The sequence below is a fragment of the Malaclemys terrapin genome, chromosome 2, assembly GCF_027887155.1.
Source record: "Malaclemys terrapin pileata isolate rMalTer1 chromosome 2, rMalTer1.hap1, whole genome shotgun sequence".
In the NCBI taxonomy this organism is placed as follows: domain Eukaryota; kingdom Metazoa; phylum Chordata; order Testudines; family Emydidae; genus Malaclemys; species Malaclemys terrapin.
Window position 1 is genome coordinate 86,955,351 of NC_071506.1, and position 16,951 is coordinate 86,972,301.

Below are 16,951 nucleotides of genomic sequence, written 5' to 3' on the forward strand. Positions count from 1 at the left end.
CCTTCAATTCCTGATAAGCTTTGGCTATCTCCGTTGACAGCCTAGAAATGTTTTCTGACAGATACCATAATGGCCACTTTTTCACAGTACACTGGCAGTACAGAAACGTGAACACCATTGATTATTTTCTTTCTTAAATTGTCTAGTGTGATGCTTAGTACTGTATTTGTAAGAAGAAAAAAAAATCTCCTAAGGTCAATGAATCACCAAAGAAAAAAGGCTGCATACATCATGTCCTATACATTTATTTAATCTTCTGGTGAATGTTAAGTGAAGTATTGATGGCACACGGCCAAGTGTATTGTGTTTTAGTTGTCCATAGCATGAAAAGTGCATTGGAGTCATTTTGGAGACTGTTAAATGTGTGATCAAACACAAAGAATGGACAGTTTCCTTAGATCTTATCAACAGTTTAAAAATAGAACAATAGATGGTTTTCTTTGTTTTGGATACAGCACAAGAAATGACCTTTTTCCTCTTTATTTGACACAGGAAACCAAAATTGACTGCGTCAGGGTGGCCACAAAAGGTATGATTAAATTGTGTCAAATTTTCTGGATGTAAATCTATTGACCTCTCTTTCATACATTTATGCAAACCTCCAGAAATGTTTACTTGGCTAAAAGGACATCTCTGAACTTGACACTGTACTTTAAAGTAATCACTCACATGTCTAGCTGTCTACAAAAGCAAAAATTTATTATACATTTTTAGTTGCCTACATGAACAAGTTTTCTTTTTAAACATACTCTGTGGTTTTTATATGATCTCAAAATAAGTATTTTTGACATTTGTATATATAATAGGACTGTTAAAGTGCTGATAGCAGAGTACTGACAAGCTGCTTGCACACGTGAATAGTGAAAAATTACTCTTACCTTATAAGCAATTCTGTTGCTTGAATTGCTTTATAAAAGAAAAGTGGAGGCTCTTCACAGATCATCTCTTTATACTGCAGTGCCAGTACATTATACTGCCCAGTAGGAGATACAAGTTCAGACAGCAATAGCTATAATCCTGGTCCCCAAGTAGAAAAGATTAGTCATATTGCTCAGGTGATACGCTTTAGCTTTGGAGACTGGGGGTGGTTTGTGTGTATCTGAGTGTAGCCACGCTTCTTTAGTACCTCTACTGAATGACAAGACAGAGGTCTGAAAGAAAATTTGGGGATGGCAGTTTAGAGGTGGAAGGGTAGAAAAAGGAAGGGTTTGGGTGCCTGGACAGCCTGCAATAAAAATATTTCATAAGCTATCAGTCATAATCCATTCTTGGAGGATCACACATCTCAGGTTAAGTGACTCGACATAACTTCATGTAGCTTAGCACAATGGAATGTCCTGGTTATAATGCAGAATCAACATGTGGAGATTTTACAATTCGGCAACCACAAGTGTCCTTTTTTCGCCATACCTAGATAAGGTAGATGAGACCCTTATTATTTGGAAGTAACAGAAATATTAGCATGTAGCCCCTCACATCTGTGCCTCAAACCTTAAACTGAGGGTGGACTGCCACCCTCCATAATCCAATAAATGGAATTTTGGTCACTCTTCTCATCTAGTTCCCAAATATCTGGAAATGAAAAAAAAATCCCTAGTTTTCAAGTTATTGAACCCATTGCTTAGTAAATAATTACTAACTTTCAAATATCTTCATTCTAATCAGATGAAACATAGAACAACAGATGAATTTCAGTGGAAAGTAAAACACTACACTGTTCTCCAGTAGCATAAATGAATCCAGCAATTGATTAATTTACACCACAAATCATGATAAATGATTAGATGCATTTTTTATTACAAAACACGTTTTTTAAATCATTTGGAGATTTTTATTTGTAATTGCTAATGAATGTTCAATCATTTGGACCACTTGATGGAATATTTGTAACGCTCATTTTGAGAGGAGAATTGCTTTGTGCAATGAAATTGCTTTCATAGCAACAGACCATTTCAAAGTAACCTATTTGTTGAAAGGGAAGTGAGAAAATGGAGCTCTTATTTTAAACACATGTCAATTTGTTTTATGTTTTGAAAGCATATTTCTGAGTACTTTGTAATATCTTTGTCAAGCCTATAAGATTGTTAGAGAGATAAGAGGTGAGGACTTTGAAACAAGAATTTCCCAAGTTGGGCTTTGCAATCCTAAATGTTCCAAATTTTAATGAGGTGCTACTGTAAAGCATTGTTTCCTGGGCCGCTAAACTTATAATCAGAGCAATTTCACTGGTTGCTCAAAATGACATGCAGAGTCTGTTTATATTTTAACATGTAATATATAATTGTTTTATCTATAGTTTAAAGGTCACATTATGCCTGAATCTGGCAAGGTTGCTTAAGGAGCAGTGAGCCTTTCACCCCTTGGGTTTCCCACAAGTGCGAAGTAGAATAGCAGGACCTCTTATCCTTGAGGTGCAAATCACCTCATCTGCCATGGGGAAGAAGGGGGGCCATGACCCCACACCCTTGTCTACACTTGTGTGCTGAATTGGTCTACCATACACTGGGGTGCTGTGTGACCCATCCAAAGGGCTGGTGCAACATGCACACTTCCCCTACTCTGAGGCTTGGTCTACACTACCCCCCCCAATTCGAACTAAGGTACGCAACTTCAGCTACGTGAATAACGTAGCTGAAGTCGAAGTACCTTAGTTCGAACTTACCTTGGTCCACACGCGGCAGGCAGGCTCCCCCGTCGACTCCGCGGTACTCCTCTCGCCGAGCTGGAGTACCGCAGTCGACGGCGAGCACTTCCGGGTTCGACTTATCGCGTCCAGACTAGACGCGATAAGTCGAACCCAGAACTTCGATTTCCAGCCGTCGAACTACCTGGTAAGTGTAGCCAAGGCCTGAGGAACTGAGAGGCCTGTCTGACAAGAGGCTCGATCTCTGACCGTGATTTCCCTGGGTCAGTAAAGCTTTACACTGCTTGTAACTATACAACCTGGTATGGTTATTTTAATACATATAAAGTGCTGTTATTAGACAACTATAGCTGTGTTGTGTGGTTGTGTTGATATACGTATTACAGCGGGCACTTGTGCTTCCCATAGAAAAGGTTGCAAAACAGTCTCCATTATCACATTTGTTTTAACATATTCCAGTCTTTCCAAAGCATTTGTATTTTGCGTTGAAATCATCCTTGTGGACTGAAATTTGAAGATTTTTAAAGATAGAGCAAAGTCTCTTCAGCCATTAATCATGAATATAGGTGGCAGAATCTGATTCACAATTGAGACCTAATGTTGCAGCCATTTACAGATCTTACTACCCTGCAAGCTGTCATATGCTTTAAGGCCCTGATCCCAAAAACACTTGCATATGCACTTAACTTGAAGCACATTAATAAGCCCATTGACTAAACTCCAGCTGCTCATGTGCTTAAAGTTAAGCACATACTTAAATGTTTTCCTGGATCAGGGCCTGGATCATAAAATGTATCCTGTAAAACACATTAATCTATATGTACAGCTGTGCAGTACAGCCAGGTTGCTGTTTTTCTCCTAAATTCCACCAGGACTTGACTTGATCATGGACTTTAAAGCCTTTTCGTTATTTCCCACCCTCCCTCCAGGTGTCTCAATTTAAGATTATTCAAAAGTTTTGTGTGTCCCTCAAGACATTCCTCTAGTTGAAATTGTGGTAGAACATGGATTGAGTTTTGCAATAGTTAATCCATGGTATGTTGGATGCTTTTCTCATTTTTGTATACTTTGTGGGAAAGGTGCAGAGCATTCTTGCTCTGATCCAGCAAAGCACTTAATCAAGGACTTAACTTTAAGTACGTGTAGTCCTCAATGAAGTCAATGGAATGTCAGCATAAACACGAGGAGAAAATGTCTTTTGTGCAAAATATCCTTTTACTTGAAGACTTCCTACAAAATATGGCCTTAACCCTATATACCCATACCCATGTGTATTCCAATGCAGGTTCTATGTCTTTATCTGACTAATACTTTGTAATTCTATTATTTTAAATCCTCAGTGCATAACAGTTGAAACAAACCTCTTGTAAGCATCAGCTCTTTACAAATGAAACCTATTTTAAATATGACTTTCAGAGATCATATAAAAATCCTGATTGCAATGATTATAATGTTATTTTAAGATCAGCATACCGGGTTTTGTATAACTGAAGCGCCCAGTCCTGCTCCTTTAGAAATCAAATGGAGTCTTGCCACTGACTGCACTGGGAGATGGATTGGCTCCATGTTTCTTTTTATCTGAGTATGGTGAAGAGTTTTCTGGTGCTGCAAAATAAGGCTCCTGTTATTTTTATGAATATTCAATCTACATACAAATGTGAGGACTGAAGGGTGCCTCCTATGTGAGATAAGATAATTAAAATAAAAACAGGATAGATTTTCATGCAGGTAACAAAAATGGCTTTCATATGTCTGCTCTTTCTTTAAACTAAATGATGATTAAAATCTGTGAAGAGAAGGTTGAAAAACACCAAAACATGCTAACTATACAATTATCAACATTGTGGTGATTCTTGATTATATTAAGAATGTATTTCCTGATATGACTTGTTACAATGTCTGAATAGTGACCATTTTGGCATCTCCTAGGATTCCGATTCTCAGACCAAATAGAAAGAGAGGTTATTATTCTGCTCTTGCAACATTGGGAGGCTTTCATTAATTATGAGAGAGAAAAGGCTATTATAATATTTTAAATCCAATAGCAACAATACTCTAGCAGCTACTAACAGCACTGTGTTTCAGTGTTGCAGAGGGGTATTTCAAAATATTATGCAGCAGCAGTTTTGAGTTTAATTGTCTGCAGATGGTAGATGATCTATTTTCCTCACTCGTTGCCACATTTCTAATAGCACCCAGGCTGTTCTATGTAAATTAGTGATCTTTCATATAATCTTGTCTTTAATTTTCCAATATTTTTCTTTGTATCATTTTCCAGCTGCATCATGTTGGATCTGACCTTTTAATTTTGTTAAGTATTTCTTAATCTATATGTACCATACTGTGTTTAACCATTTAATGACAACTCTAGCGCTTCTGGCAAACAAAGAATCAGAAGATTTCATTGTGAACCACAATAATACTTATCTGTTGGTACAGCCCTACAAAAACAAACACCTGCCAGGATTAGTTTAGATATACTCGGTCCTGCCTACATGCAGGGGCCTTAACTAGATAGCCTCTTGAGGTCCCTTCCAGCTGTACATTTCTATGACTATATGAAGGAGTCAAGATATTTTAGGTGTGTAGGGAATTCTACTTTCGCCTTTCATTGTTTTACTGGGAGAATAGAAACTTGTTTATGCCCAATCTAGCAAACAATTACACATGTGTTTAATTTAAAGCACGTGAAAAGTCAGTAGTACTGCTCGCATGTGTAAGTGTTTATGTTTGCAAAATCTTCTGTAAGGAAGATTCAGGAAAAAATGTGTATTAACTTTGAAGAATATTGTACTGGAAAATGATATTTTAAATAAACATAGGAAAAATGTACTGTGAAAGTTTAAAAAGCAAAAAAGAAATTGGGGCGATTTACCTTGACAAATTAAGGTTGGAGTCCTCTGAATAAGCACTGAATTTTTGCAGCTTAAATCCAGTGATGTGGCCAATGGAGCCAAACCTCAGTCTTTAGTTAATCAGATTTGTAATTTCTAAATAATACACTTTGATTCCTTTTTCTAGATGAAGGTTACATAAAAAAGCTTATTAATATCACAGAATAACCAAACTAACAAATTAAGAAGGTGAAGAGGAGCTTTTGTGGTTTTTTGTTTCCTTGGTTTTGGTTTTGGGGTTTTCGGGTAAAACTTTGAGACAATAATATTGACCAAGATTCTTCTTGCTAGCATAGCTTCAGTCTGGCTTTTTTTTCCTCATGCATGCTGACCTGGAAATCTTCCTTTGCCTTAGCTGCGATAATCGTGACTCAGCTTACAACACCATACATTCGCATCGCCCCTGCTGCAGGCGACGACCAGCTAACAGGTCAGACATTCAAGTATAGACAAATCATCTTGCACATTTCAGAGTCATTTTCTTTGTTTCATTTTCCCTCCATGTGGTGTTCATTTTCTGCTCATAGATTGTTTACCACTATGTAGGGTTTTGTGGGTTTTTTTTTCAGCTACTACATCCATTAAATTAAGATATATGCTTTGCATCAAAGACTTACACACTTATATCCATGTATGTAAAACAACTCCACTGCATGTTTCCATTGTGTGTTTGATCTTTGGGATGCTCCCTCAAGCCTAATGTTGTAAAGAAATATAGCTGTCCTAGCTTTCCTGCAGCTATAATATTAGTCAGGGTTTTTATATAAGTACATATATATGTGTGTGTGTGTGTGTCTATTTTTTCCTGCATTATTAGATCAAGGCATTTTGGTTATCATCTTGTTGATTTATTTGGGGTCAGAGAGGGACGCTTTCATAAATCAGAAAATATTGTGGTTGTTTTGGTTTTTTTAACTGCAGAGTGGTTTGAAGATAGTTGCATCTAACAGTATTTCAATATATATAAAATTAAGATAAAGAAATAAAATTGAAACAGTGGTAACTGCATCACTGATGGGACTTAGATTTAAAAGAAAATGGCCTACAAAGTGACATACAGAAATGCACAAAGCTATAAGGGTTTTAAATCTAATTTACAAAATGAATTCAGTACACATGTGAGATAGTTATTAGGCTATGGTTTGCCCATAGGCCGGTTCAGAATGTAGCAAAAAATCCGCATATGGGGAAATGATTCATTTTCTCATAAAATAAACACACTCATAAAGCTTTTGAGGAATTTGGAAACCAGTGTATTCTGAAACAGAAGAAAAGTGCAGTAAAGTATTTTAAGGTGAGTTTGATGGAATATGTAATCTAGGAAGTTAGATCTACTCCATCAACATGTAGTGCTGTGATAAACCCATAGGCATTTCCAAAATTACTAGCATAATTACTTGGGAAGGATCCAGATGTTGCTGTTGGAAGGGAAGAAAACAGTTCAAATGCTTTGGCATCTGGATACTGTTACAGCCAACCAGAGAGAGAATTAAATGATACCAACATAACATAGAAGGGCAGATGATCCACCATAGTTGTGCATATAGATTTATATATTATTTATGATTATATAAAACTCAAGCTTTCACTTAAATTAGGAGAAAATTATGAAAATGTGTGTTTGTAGTAGTTGATAAAATGTTAACTGATTTATATACAATTATTTCTATTGAAAATAAGGAGAAAAATGTGGTAAAATGATGCAGGGGGTAAGGAAATACAAGCTAAATTCCTTACCTTTTTAAAGCACGTCCACATGCATTTTCAAAACTCAATTCTCTGGGTTCTTTTCTAGAGAATAAAAGTAAAGCTTTGAAGAGACAAGGAATGTCTCTTCCACTTATTTGAGCTTCAACAAGTTCTGGCGACTTTGGCAAAAGAATGAAATGTGCTTATGTAGACGTTCTCTCTTTTGAGGATTAAAGCTTTTTATTGATGCAAAACTTAGTAGTTACAGAAACTCAGTGAAAGATGTCTGCTCTGCAAGAGAGAAATGTTTACAAAGTTAACACAGAGAACCCGAGATACCATAGTTGTAAATACCAAAGTACTTAATTTGCTGCTTTCTCACTGGATACTTCGTAACAAAACAAAACAAAAGTAGCTAAGGCCACTCCTAGTAACCCTCATGCTTCAACTGCCTTTCAGATCTGCTGCTGTTACAGTTTTTCACATTTTCATTTACTGCACAATAATAACTTGTACAGTAGAAGAAAAGATATCAAATAATGAGTGGGCGGCTAAAAGGGAAGAAGTGTCTGCTTGTTTTCCCTGAATAGATGCCTCCCTAATAGTTCTGAAGAGTGAAGGGCAAACAAGCAATCGACCCTGTCCACAAACCCTGAGAATCCCAAGAGAACAGCAGGAGGCCAGGCTCATCCACACACAGATGTGTGCCTCCATGCCTTCTCTGGGTCTCCAGCAAATTCCTCTCTCGATGGCAGTGGTCTGACTCTAATAGAACCAAGGTATAAAGACTTATGCTCCCAGTTTTCCCTTTAAGGGGGATTTCCACTTTTGAGGGGGGTGAGTCCATATTTAATTGCCTCCCTCAGCAATGCTGGGCATGGGGAAACAGGGAACAATGTGAATACTCCTTTGGGACATCCACTGCCCTTGTACCGACTTCTGGGTTGTGAAGGTCCCTCTTTGGAGAGAGAGGAAACATTGTCAGAGGTGCTTGAGCACCCTTTCTGCATGGAAGAATCTGGCTGTGGAGAGTCTTTTCCATGTGGGGATCTAAGTGATATGATTGGATGATTGATTACTGTGAGGCTTGTATTGTAAGTCAGGTTGCATAGCATTTTCTGTTACAACACCCTGTTTCCCCTACTTGTCTATTTCAACATATAACTTTTGAGATTGAAAATAGCCATGCTTGTTTCCACCCAAAAGTGATTTCTGTTTTTTAATGGGATTTCCATTTGTTTTTGAATTGTGGGAAATGGAAGGAAAATGCCTCTCCCATAGTTTAAATTAAATTAAAAATCCTGACCATCTTCCTAAACACTGGTAAAGCCAGCTTCTCTTCCTGCTCAATCCCGGTTCAACTCAGCTCTCAGTACAAACCTTCCTCCCCAGCTCTTTCCCTCCTCTATCAGCAACCTGTCCTGACCCTCCCTGATACAGTGTGTCTCTCATCATTAGTCTTTTACGTTGTCCTTCTCCCTTCCCACCCCCCTTTCCTATATATAAAAGAAGAGGGCTGCCAGGTGCAGGAACAGCCCCCATTCACCTTACATGTCTTGTCAGCCTCTGCATGGCCTGGATCCTACCACTGGAGGCAGCAGCAAGTGGCGGTTCTCCTTTAGCTGCCGCTAAATGCCTTGGATGAAACTGGGGCTACATTAGTACCACATAGTGTGTTGCTGAGGCAACTGTTCAGTTTTGTCAGCAACTGGGGAAAAAGAGGCAAATAAAGCTGACAGAAATGATCAGTGAATACATTATCATCAGTAGCTGGATGATGCAGGAACTTTTTTTTTATTTTATTTTAACATTACAAAAATAATTAACTTAGTTCACCCATATGGTGAGAAGCATAGGGAGATATTGCAATATATTGTATCTGTTCATCTTATGCCAGTGGAACGGACTTCAGATACGTGGAACAGAAAGTGTTTCTTACAGACTAATTATTATATTGTCTGGCCCTGATTTTTAGACTGGCCATAACATGGGCTCCATGTTTGCACCTACAATAGTTTGCAGATGTGATTGGTGTCATTTACAGGTTTAACTACCTGATTGTACCTGCATATTATGTAGCTAAGCATCTAAATGGCATCAGTTTTACTTGCAGTTATTTGCAAATTGGGGGCACGAAAAGGGAGGGCACATTTTAAAATTCAGCAAAACAAATATAATATTGTTGAGTTAAAACCTCGTTATGTGTGAACACGCACTTCATTTGAGTTAGTTGTCAGAAGCCATTAAGGGGCCATACCTAAAACAAGACATAATGGAGTCTGCCCAGAAACTAGCACCATGTGGGCAGAGGGTTCCACTGGCGGCTGTTCTAACCAGGTGCGTGTGTGTGTCTGTGGATGTGCAAAAAGTGAAGTTGTTGGGGATGGGAGGAGAGAGGAAGAGCAGACAACAAACAGAGAGGCTCGGAAGCAGGAAGTAAGCCAAGAAGCAGTCTGTAAGCACAGTGTGACCGTGGAGAAGCTTGCAGTAAGGTTCCAAGTCTGGTGCTGGTTAAAGAGGCTTGGGGCTGTGAAGAAGCTATCCCCTGTGTTTTGGTTCCTCCTGCATTTGGAGAAGAAGGACTTTGTACATTCTTTGTAAATAAACATGGTTGCATCAAAGAAAATACCAGAATTCATTGTCCATTTCTGCTCCAAGCTGGAACATCCCCAGGGCCCCAAACTTTGACTAGCTGCTCTGGTTAAAAAGGGGCAATACTATGAACATAGTAAAACCCCATTTTCCAACCACCTTTAACCAAAACTCACTCATGCGTGAATCTAGGGTAAGCTCCCTCATTGTAAATCACTTACCTAGTAACTCCCTTACTTATCTGAGCCACTCTGTAAGTTTTGATGTTTTGAAGGTCTCAAAATATTTGTGATAGACAGATTTGTATTTATATATATTTTTCATTTTCTATTGAAAGCTGAAGATGAAATTCATATCTTCTCATACTTAGGGGGAAAAATCAAGGACAACATGAAAAATGTCATCTGAAAATAAACACAAGAAATTAGTGCATAAATTATGTATTAGAATAAAATGAGAATTATTTGGGGATTAAAGCATAGTGACACATAAGAGAAGACTGTAAGCTACTGTCCCTTGCTTCACCATTTTGTAAGTCACTTCATTCAATAGCTTCAGAATTGCCATATTTGGTTTTCAGTGGGTCCTCATCTCTTTTCCTCCTGCTTCCATTTTAATGAAATAACATGCTTGGAATTATGATTAAAATGTTCCATTTTTGAATGCTTGTTCCTTAATTGTTGAAAAGTGTCTGGGCTACTTACTTCTAAATTAAAAAAATTTCATTTATGATTTAGTAGCACAGACACCTACTGTACCAGATGCTATTTAGATTGATTTCCATCAACACACTGTTTTTATCATTCACTGTTTGTTACACATGCGGCTGGAAGGCTAAACTTTGTGTTGCACAGTCTTTGTAAATGAAGTACCTATGATGATTCACATTCAAAAAAGATACATCAGAGGCTTTTTGTAATTTCTTGCTAGAATAAAAATACTTTTAAAAATTAGAAAAACTAAAAGATAGTGAAGCTTAAATTAATTACACCATAGATAACTGAAGGTCTAGATGAACAGTGTAGTTTAGAACCATGTTAAAAACTGATACAAAACTAATCCCAATTGTGGTTTTTTTTCTGCCTTATGTAATTATTGGTCTAATAACATTTAGAGATTTATCAAAATGTGAAATTCACTACATGAGAATTATTGGAATACACTGGGCCAAATTCTGCTCTCATTACAGTCATTACAATGTAAACCTGGAGTAATTCCATGGAAAGTCATTGAATGACTGAATTGAGATCTAGATTGATTTTTGTGTGTGTGTGTGTGTGTCAGTGGATTTACTCTGGATTTACACTAGTATTACTGACAGCACAATTTGTTATTAAATGTTTGTTAAAACAAACTATAGCACTGTGAATTTGGGAAGGATTATTTTCCCATTTATCTGTGTCATTAGACAGGACCTCCTAGGAGGAGGAGTGACATTTCTCCAATAATTGTGATAACAATAATAAAAAGAAGTTAATTTGTCATTCTGTTTAAAATGTTGATCCTCTACTGGAGCATTAAGCAAGCAGGTCAGGGGATCTACACAATCACCAAATGTATGTTCCCTTTTCTCTGCAATCCCTCCAGCAGAGTACCGCCCTAGCAGCAAAAATATGATGGATCTTAACTGAAGTCACATGTCATCTATCTAGTGATTCATAAAAAAATGTCCTTATGAGTTACTCAAATTGAAGCTGTATATCCCCTTTCTCATATAGAGACCCACTCATCCAGATCAGTTTCTTTGTCCGAGTCCCCCTCCCATCTTTTCATCTAGGTTGTTTTCTTATCAACATCTTTTTTCAGTCAAAAAGGTATGTAGGTCAGACGGAAAACTTTTTGTTCCAGCTTGCGTCTGGGTCAACTCCTCAAATGTGGTTAAAGGTCTAGATAGAGCTGCCTTGTATCCCGATTTCACAATAAAATATTTGACTTGTAAATTAAAATACAGGATCTTTATATTGTTTACATTATTACATATCTCTTGGTGTAATTTCAAATCAAGACCAAGGAACAGCTGTCCAAATTCAGTAATCTCAGCTCTTACCCACAGTGAATAGTCACTTTGCTGTTTCCTTGAGATAAACTCTGAATTATTAATTAAAAGGAAGAGGGCCTCGGCGATAGGAATTTAAAAAAATTATCCAAAGCTGCTAAGGTGGTCTAGATGAATTGGATGATTCTTTTATTTTTGGAGCCCTAGATATCTTTTTAATCAAACAATTACTATGAATAGCTACATTTGAGTTCCAGTATTTGAGTTTTACCCAGTGTTTGGATGGTTTATTTTAACCCAATTGATCGCATATTTTAATTGAGATGTATAACAATAATAAGCCAAATTAGGGAAAGCTAGTCCACCCCACTTTGTAGACTTATACAGATCTATAGAATACACCCATTGTCTTTTGTGTTTCCATCTGAATTTTAATATTGCAGCCCGCCATGTTTTTAATATCATGTCAGGGATACCAACAGGGATGCACTGAAACAAAAATAATAACTTTGGAAGGACATTCCTGTTTACTGAGGCTACCCTACCTAGCCTAGAAATTTCATATTTATTCCATTCCTCCAAGTCTTTTATTACTGTGTTCCACAGTGGAGGTTAACTGCCTTAAAAAAAATTAAGTTTCTACACCATATTTATTCCTAAATATTTTAAAGATTCCTTTACCCATTTAAATGTATGTATCTGACAACAGTTAGATGTGACTCTTCTGGGAAAATTTAATTCCTAAAGTTTCAGATTTATCATAGTTTATTTTGAAGCCTGAAACCTGCCCAAATTCAATTGTCCTATAACTTTTAATGAGGCTTCTGGATCCTGCAAATAAATAAGGCATTGTCAAATACAAAGCTATTTTGCGTTTGGATGCACCTTACCAAGGTGCTATTTCTCATCTTTTTTGCAAAAGACTCCATTGCCAGAGCAAACTGGGGGGATAACAAGAAACCCTATCCAGTATCCTAGACCTGGGGACCTAGTTGAAGAAAATTCTTGATGCCCGCGACCCAACAGAGCTGGGAATGAGGGGTTTGGGGTGTGAGAGGGGCTCAGGGCTGCGGGGTAGGGCTGAGAATGAGGGGTTCAGGGTGTGGGAGGGTACTCTGGGCTGGGGCAGGGGGTTGGAGTGCAGGAGGGGGTCAGGGCTCTGGGCTGGGGGTGCAGGCTCTGGGATGGGGCTGGAGACGAGGGGTTTGGGTGCAGGAAGAGGTTTTAGGTTTGGGGGGGCGCAGGGCTGGGGCGCAGGGTTTGGGCATGGACTTAGCTTCTAGGCGGGGGGGGCATGGGGCTCCGCGAGCTTCCCACCTGTCCTGGCACCGCAGACCGCGCTGCGCCCCGGAAGCGGCCAGCAGCAGGTCCGGCTCCTAGGCACGGGCTCTGTGCAACTCTCACCCGCAGACACCGCCCTCCTTCCCACCCCTGTTCCCGGCCAATGGGAGTGTGGAGCTGGTGTTCAGGGCGCAGGCAGTGCATGGAGCCCCATGGCCCCCCTGCCAAGGAGCCGGACCTGCTGCTGGCTGCTTCCAAGGCACAGTGTCGGAAAAGGTAGGTACTAGCCTGCCTTAGCTGGGCAGCACCGTTAACAGGACTTTTAACGCCCCAGTCGGCGGTGCTGAGCAGAGCAAGGTGACCCAGTGCCTTACATGCCGTGACCCAGTAGTGGGTCGCGACCCACGGTTTGAAAAACACTGGCCTAGACATATTAAAAGGAGGAGATTGATGATCATTAACCAATGCAGAGGCTCAAGAATAAGGAGATAAGGATGAACTGCCAATATAAAACTGATTTCCATAACCAAACCTTATCCAAATCTGTCTGTTACTCCCACTGCAACTGGTCGAGGGTTTTTTCAGTGTCCAAAGAAAGCAGGAAAAATAGCTAGAATTAACGTTATAGATCAAATTCAGAGTTCTTTTGATATTATCAGATAGACGACTACCAACAACAAACCCAAATTGGTCAGGGTGAACATATACGGGCAAGATGACAATTTGTTTGCTAGTATTTTAGCATCACATTAATTAAAGAAAGAGGTCTGTATGATACACATCAGGCATGATGAGATTGTTATGTTATCTTTGAGTTCACTTATTCTGAAAATTTTCCACCATCGATGACCTTTCTCCAAATTCGGAATGGTTATGATAATTCTAAAGTCAAACTTACTTCAGGAGGGGAGATCTGAGTCTCCTGCTATTTTGTTATTAACTTTACCTGTAATATAAATCGCAGCATTAAATTAACTGTAATGTTATATCCATTAAGTATACTTTATCCACATAGAGTAAAATATCCTGGGGGCTATACAGCCCAGCTTCCATTGAACTATATTCCTTTATCATTGTAACCACATGAATATAATATGCATTATTTATTTAAATGTCTTAGCAAATTATTTTCTTTGGGATCTGGACTGCTTCTTCTGCTCTCGTTTCTGTCATGGTGTATTCCTGCTGCATCTGTTTCGAGCAATTCCAGCTCTCTTCGCTCTCGTCAATTCCCAGTGATTTGTTGGTGACCTGTGGGACCGATGCCTTTGATCCCATTCAGATTGTTCGTGAGCTGATTTGTCTATTCCAGTGTCCATAAGTATCTGTTCCCCCTTCTTTTGGATCTGAGCTGGACATATTTGTCTTTCCATGTAATGGATAGTCTAGATGGGAACGCCCATTTGTATCTTCTGTTGTTGTTTCTAAGAATTGTGGTAATCTGGCAGAGTTCTCTTCACTTCTAAGGCCTTGGCTACACTTGCAAGTTACAGCGCTGTAAAGCCTCCCCCAGCACTGTAACTCACTCCCCGTCCACACTGGCAGGGCACTTGCAGCACTGTATCTCCCTGGGTACACCGCTGCAGGTACTCCATATCTCCGAGAGGAATAACAGCTGCAGCGGAGTGGCTATGACTCACAGGTGTGAGTGTAAGCGCTTGCAGTGCTGTACTAATCACCTTGTCAAGTGGCCAATCCTCTCCATTGTTGTGACCGGCTGCAGGAATGCGGAAGTGCCGGTTTCAAAGCTCGTACCGCAGAGAAAAGCAAACAATTTGCAGCTTGCTTTGAGTGAGTTAACCAATGAGCAGGGGGCCAGGAGTTCGGAACTTGCAAAATGAGAGCTGACGTGGTCCAAAAAGCACTCTCTCTCCCCCCACACTCCCTGTCACAATCCACCTCCTCCCCCCGTTTTGAAAAGCACGTTCCAGCCACATGAATGCTGGGATAGCTGCCCATAATGCACCGCTCCCAACACAGCTGCAAATGTTACAAGTGTGGCCACACCACTGCGCTGGCAGCTGTCAGTGTGGACAGACTGCAGCGCTTTTCCCTACTCAGCTGTATGAAGACAGGTTTACCTCACAGCGCTGTACAGCTGCAAGTGTAGCCAAGGCCCAAGGGTTGAGGTTGCAAGATCAGGGAAAATTTGTATTGGCTGGTTAAGACTCATCTGTGGTTCAGTTCTCTCCCTCATTGCCCTCAGTATTTTATCCTTGTCTTCATAGTAGTGTAGATCGACAATCACATCTCTAGGTCTGGAGCCTGCTGGGGGCTTGGGGAAAAGGGATCTGGAAGCCCTTTCAATATGAATGTAATCCTTATAGTCGAGTTTTAATATGTCATGGAAAATATTGTTCAATGTGTCCAGCAATTTCTCCCTTCCATCTCCTCTGGAATACTTTTAATCCTTGTGATGTTCTTGCATTCTCTATTTTCCATGTCCTCCAGTTTTAATTCTGTTCCTTTTTATCTTTTTTAATTATTTGGATTCTTTCATCTAGATTAATAATGCTGTCCCATTGCTCATTGAAATCTGCTTCCACTTCTGATATTTTCCAATTAATCTCATTAATTTAATTTTTTACATTTTTAATGTAAGCCTGGAACTCTTCCCTCATCTCCTTATTCATCTTTCTGGTTTGTAACAGCAGGTCTTCAGGTCAAACTTAGTGACAGATGCTTCTCCACTCATCTCCATAGTTTGTTTGCTGGAGGGGGAGTTACTCTCTTTCATGGTCATGTCTTTGTTTTGTTTATTTGGAGGAAGAAGGGTGGGTGGGGGGGTGTCTTTATATTGGAGGATTTCTGTCCTTTCACACACACATTTAGGTCTACTTATCTTTCCTCAGTGCTTGTTGCACCTTTCTGAAGATGGGTGCTCCCACCCCACCCCGATTCACATGCACTGTGACATGATGAAACCTGAAGCACAGCTTTGGGTAACTAAGAATCCATGCTTTGTTGACAATACAACACCACTATTTACAGATGTTACTGAACATAGCCAGGAGCTTATTCTTGCCTTGATACTTCTACATAGCTCCCATTTGCATCTATGGGAGTTATGCAGAGTTATCAAGAGGAGAATGGATACCTTCTATTGTGAAATGTTAAAGCAACGTACAGGGTCACTTCCTTCCATGACAAGGAAGCAGTGTGAGCGAAGATCTCCATACTGAAATTCTTATCCCATCTTTCCTTTAGAGCTCCAACATTTGCTATGCTGGTAGTAGTTTAAGGATTCTGATTGTCCCTGTTCAGCTGGGCAGAATGTAAAGCGAGAAGAACATTTTCTACTTTCTGCAACACCAGCTGAGTGCATTTTAATGGGCTGGAGTGTCGCTTGTGATTTATTGCCCTTTTTGTTCTTTTATATGTTATATTTGTCATTTTTGCTATGGCAGTTTCATTTATAAAACAATATAGTTACAAGAAAATGTTAAGGCGTGCCATGGGAGCCACTTTTTTTTTTTTGCAATGTACTACTGAGTCAAGTGTCAGGTATTCTCCTTCAGAAACAGTGCCGCAAAAGCAAGTAGTATTTTAAACATAGGCAAGTTTTCCACGTGTAGCATAAGCAAAGCAGCTAAAATTAAACAATTATACTGAGGGAGTATAATGATAACACTGATGGCTATTGTCATCAGAAATGCTGAAGTACAGCATCCAAGTGTAAACCTGCTCCATTTGTATAAAAATAGGAATCTGAATTGGTTAGAAGTCAATTGATAGTGTGGTAATGTCCACAATATTATGAATTTTGTTTCATTATTTTTATTGTAATAAGGATTTACTGCAGGGTTTGGTGAGAATAAAATAGTAGCCTTAAATATGAATGTGGTATTATAATTA

The 16,951-nt window shown here is 39.2% G+C and overlaps 1 protein-coding gene across 9 annotated transcripts in view; it reads left to right on the forward strand.

Annotated features, from left to right (window-relative positions):
* The window catches only part of PTPRM (protein tyrosine phosphatase receptor type M), a 691,593-nt gene that overhangs the window by 441,993 nt on the left and 232,649 nt on the right, over positions 1-16,951 (forward strand). For 6 of the 9 annotated variants that reach the window (XM_054018880.1, XM_054018881.1, XM_054018883.1 and 3 more), the window contains exons 13-14: positions 493-529; positions 5,894-5,968. In XM_054018880.1, coding sequence (XP_053874855.1) covers positions 493-529; positions 5,894-5,968 — 112 coding nt within the window. The remainder of the gene's footprint in view (positions 1-492; positions 530-5,893; positions 5,969-16,951) is intronic. The other 3 variants (XM_054018887.1, XM_054018888.1, XM_054018889.1) reach the window with 1 other exon arrangement.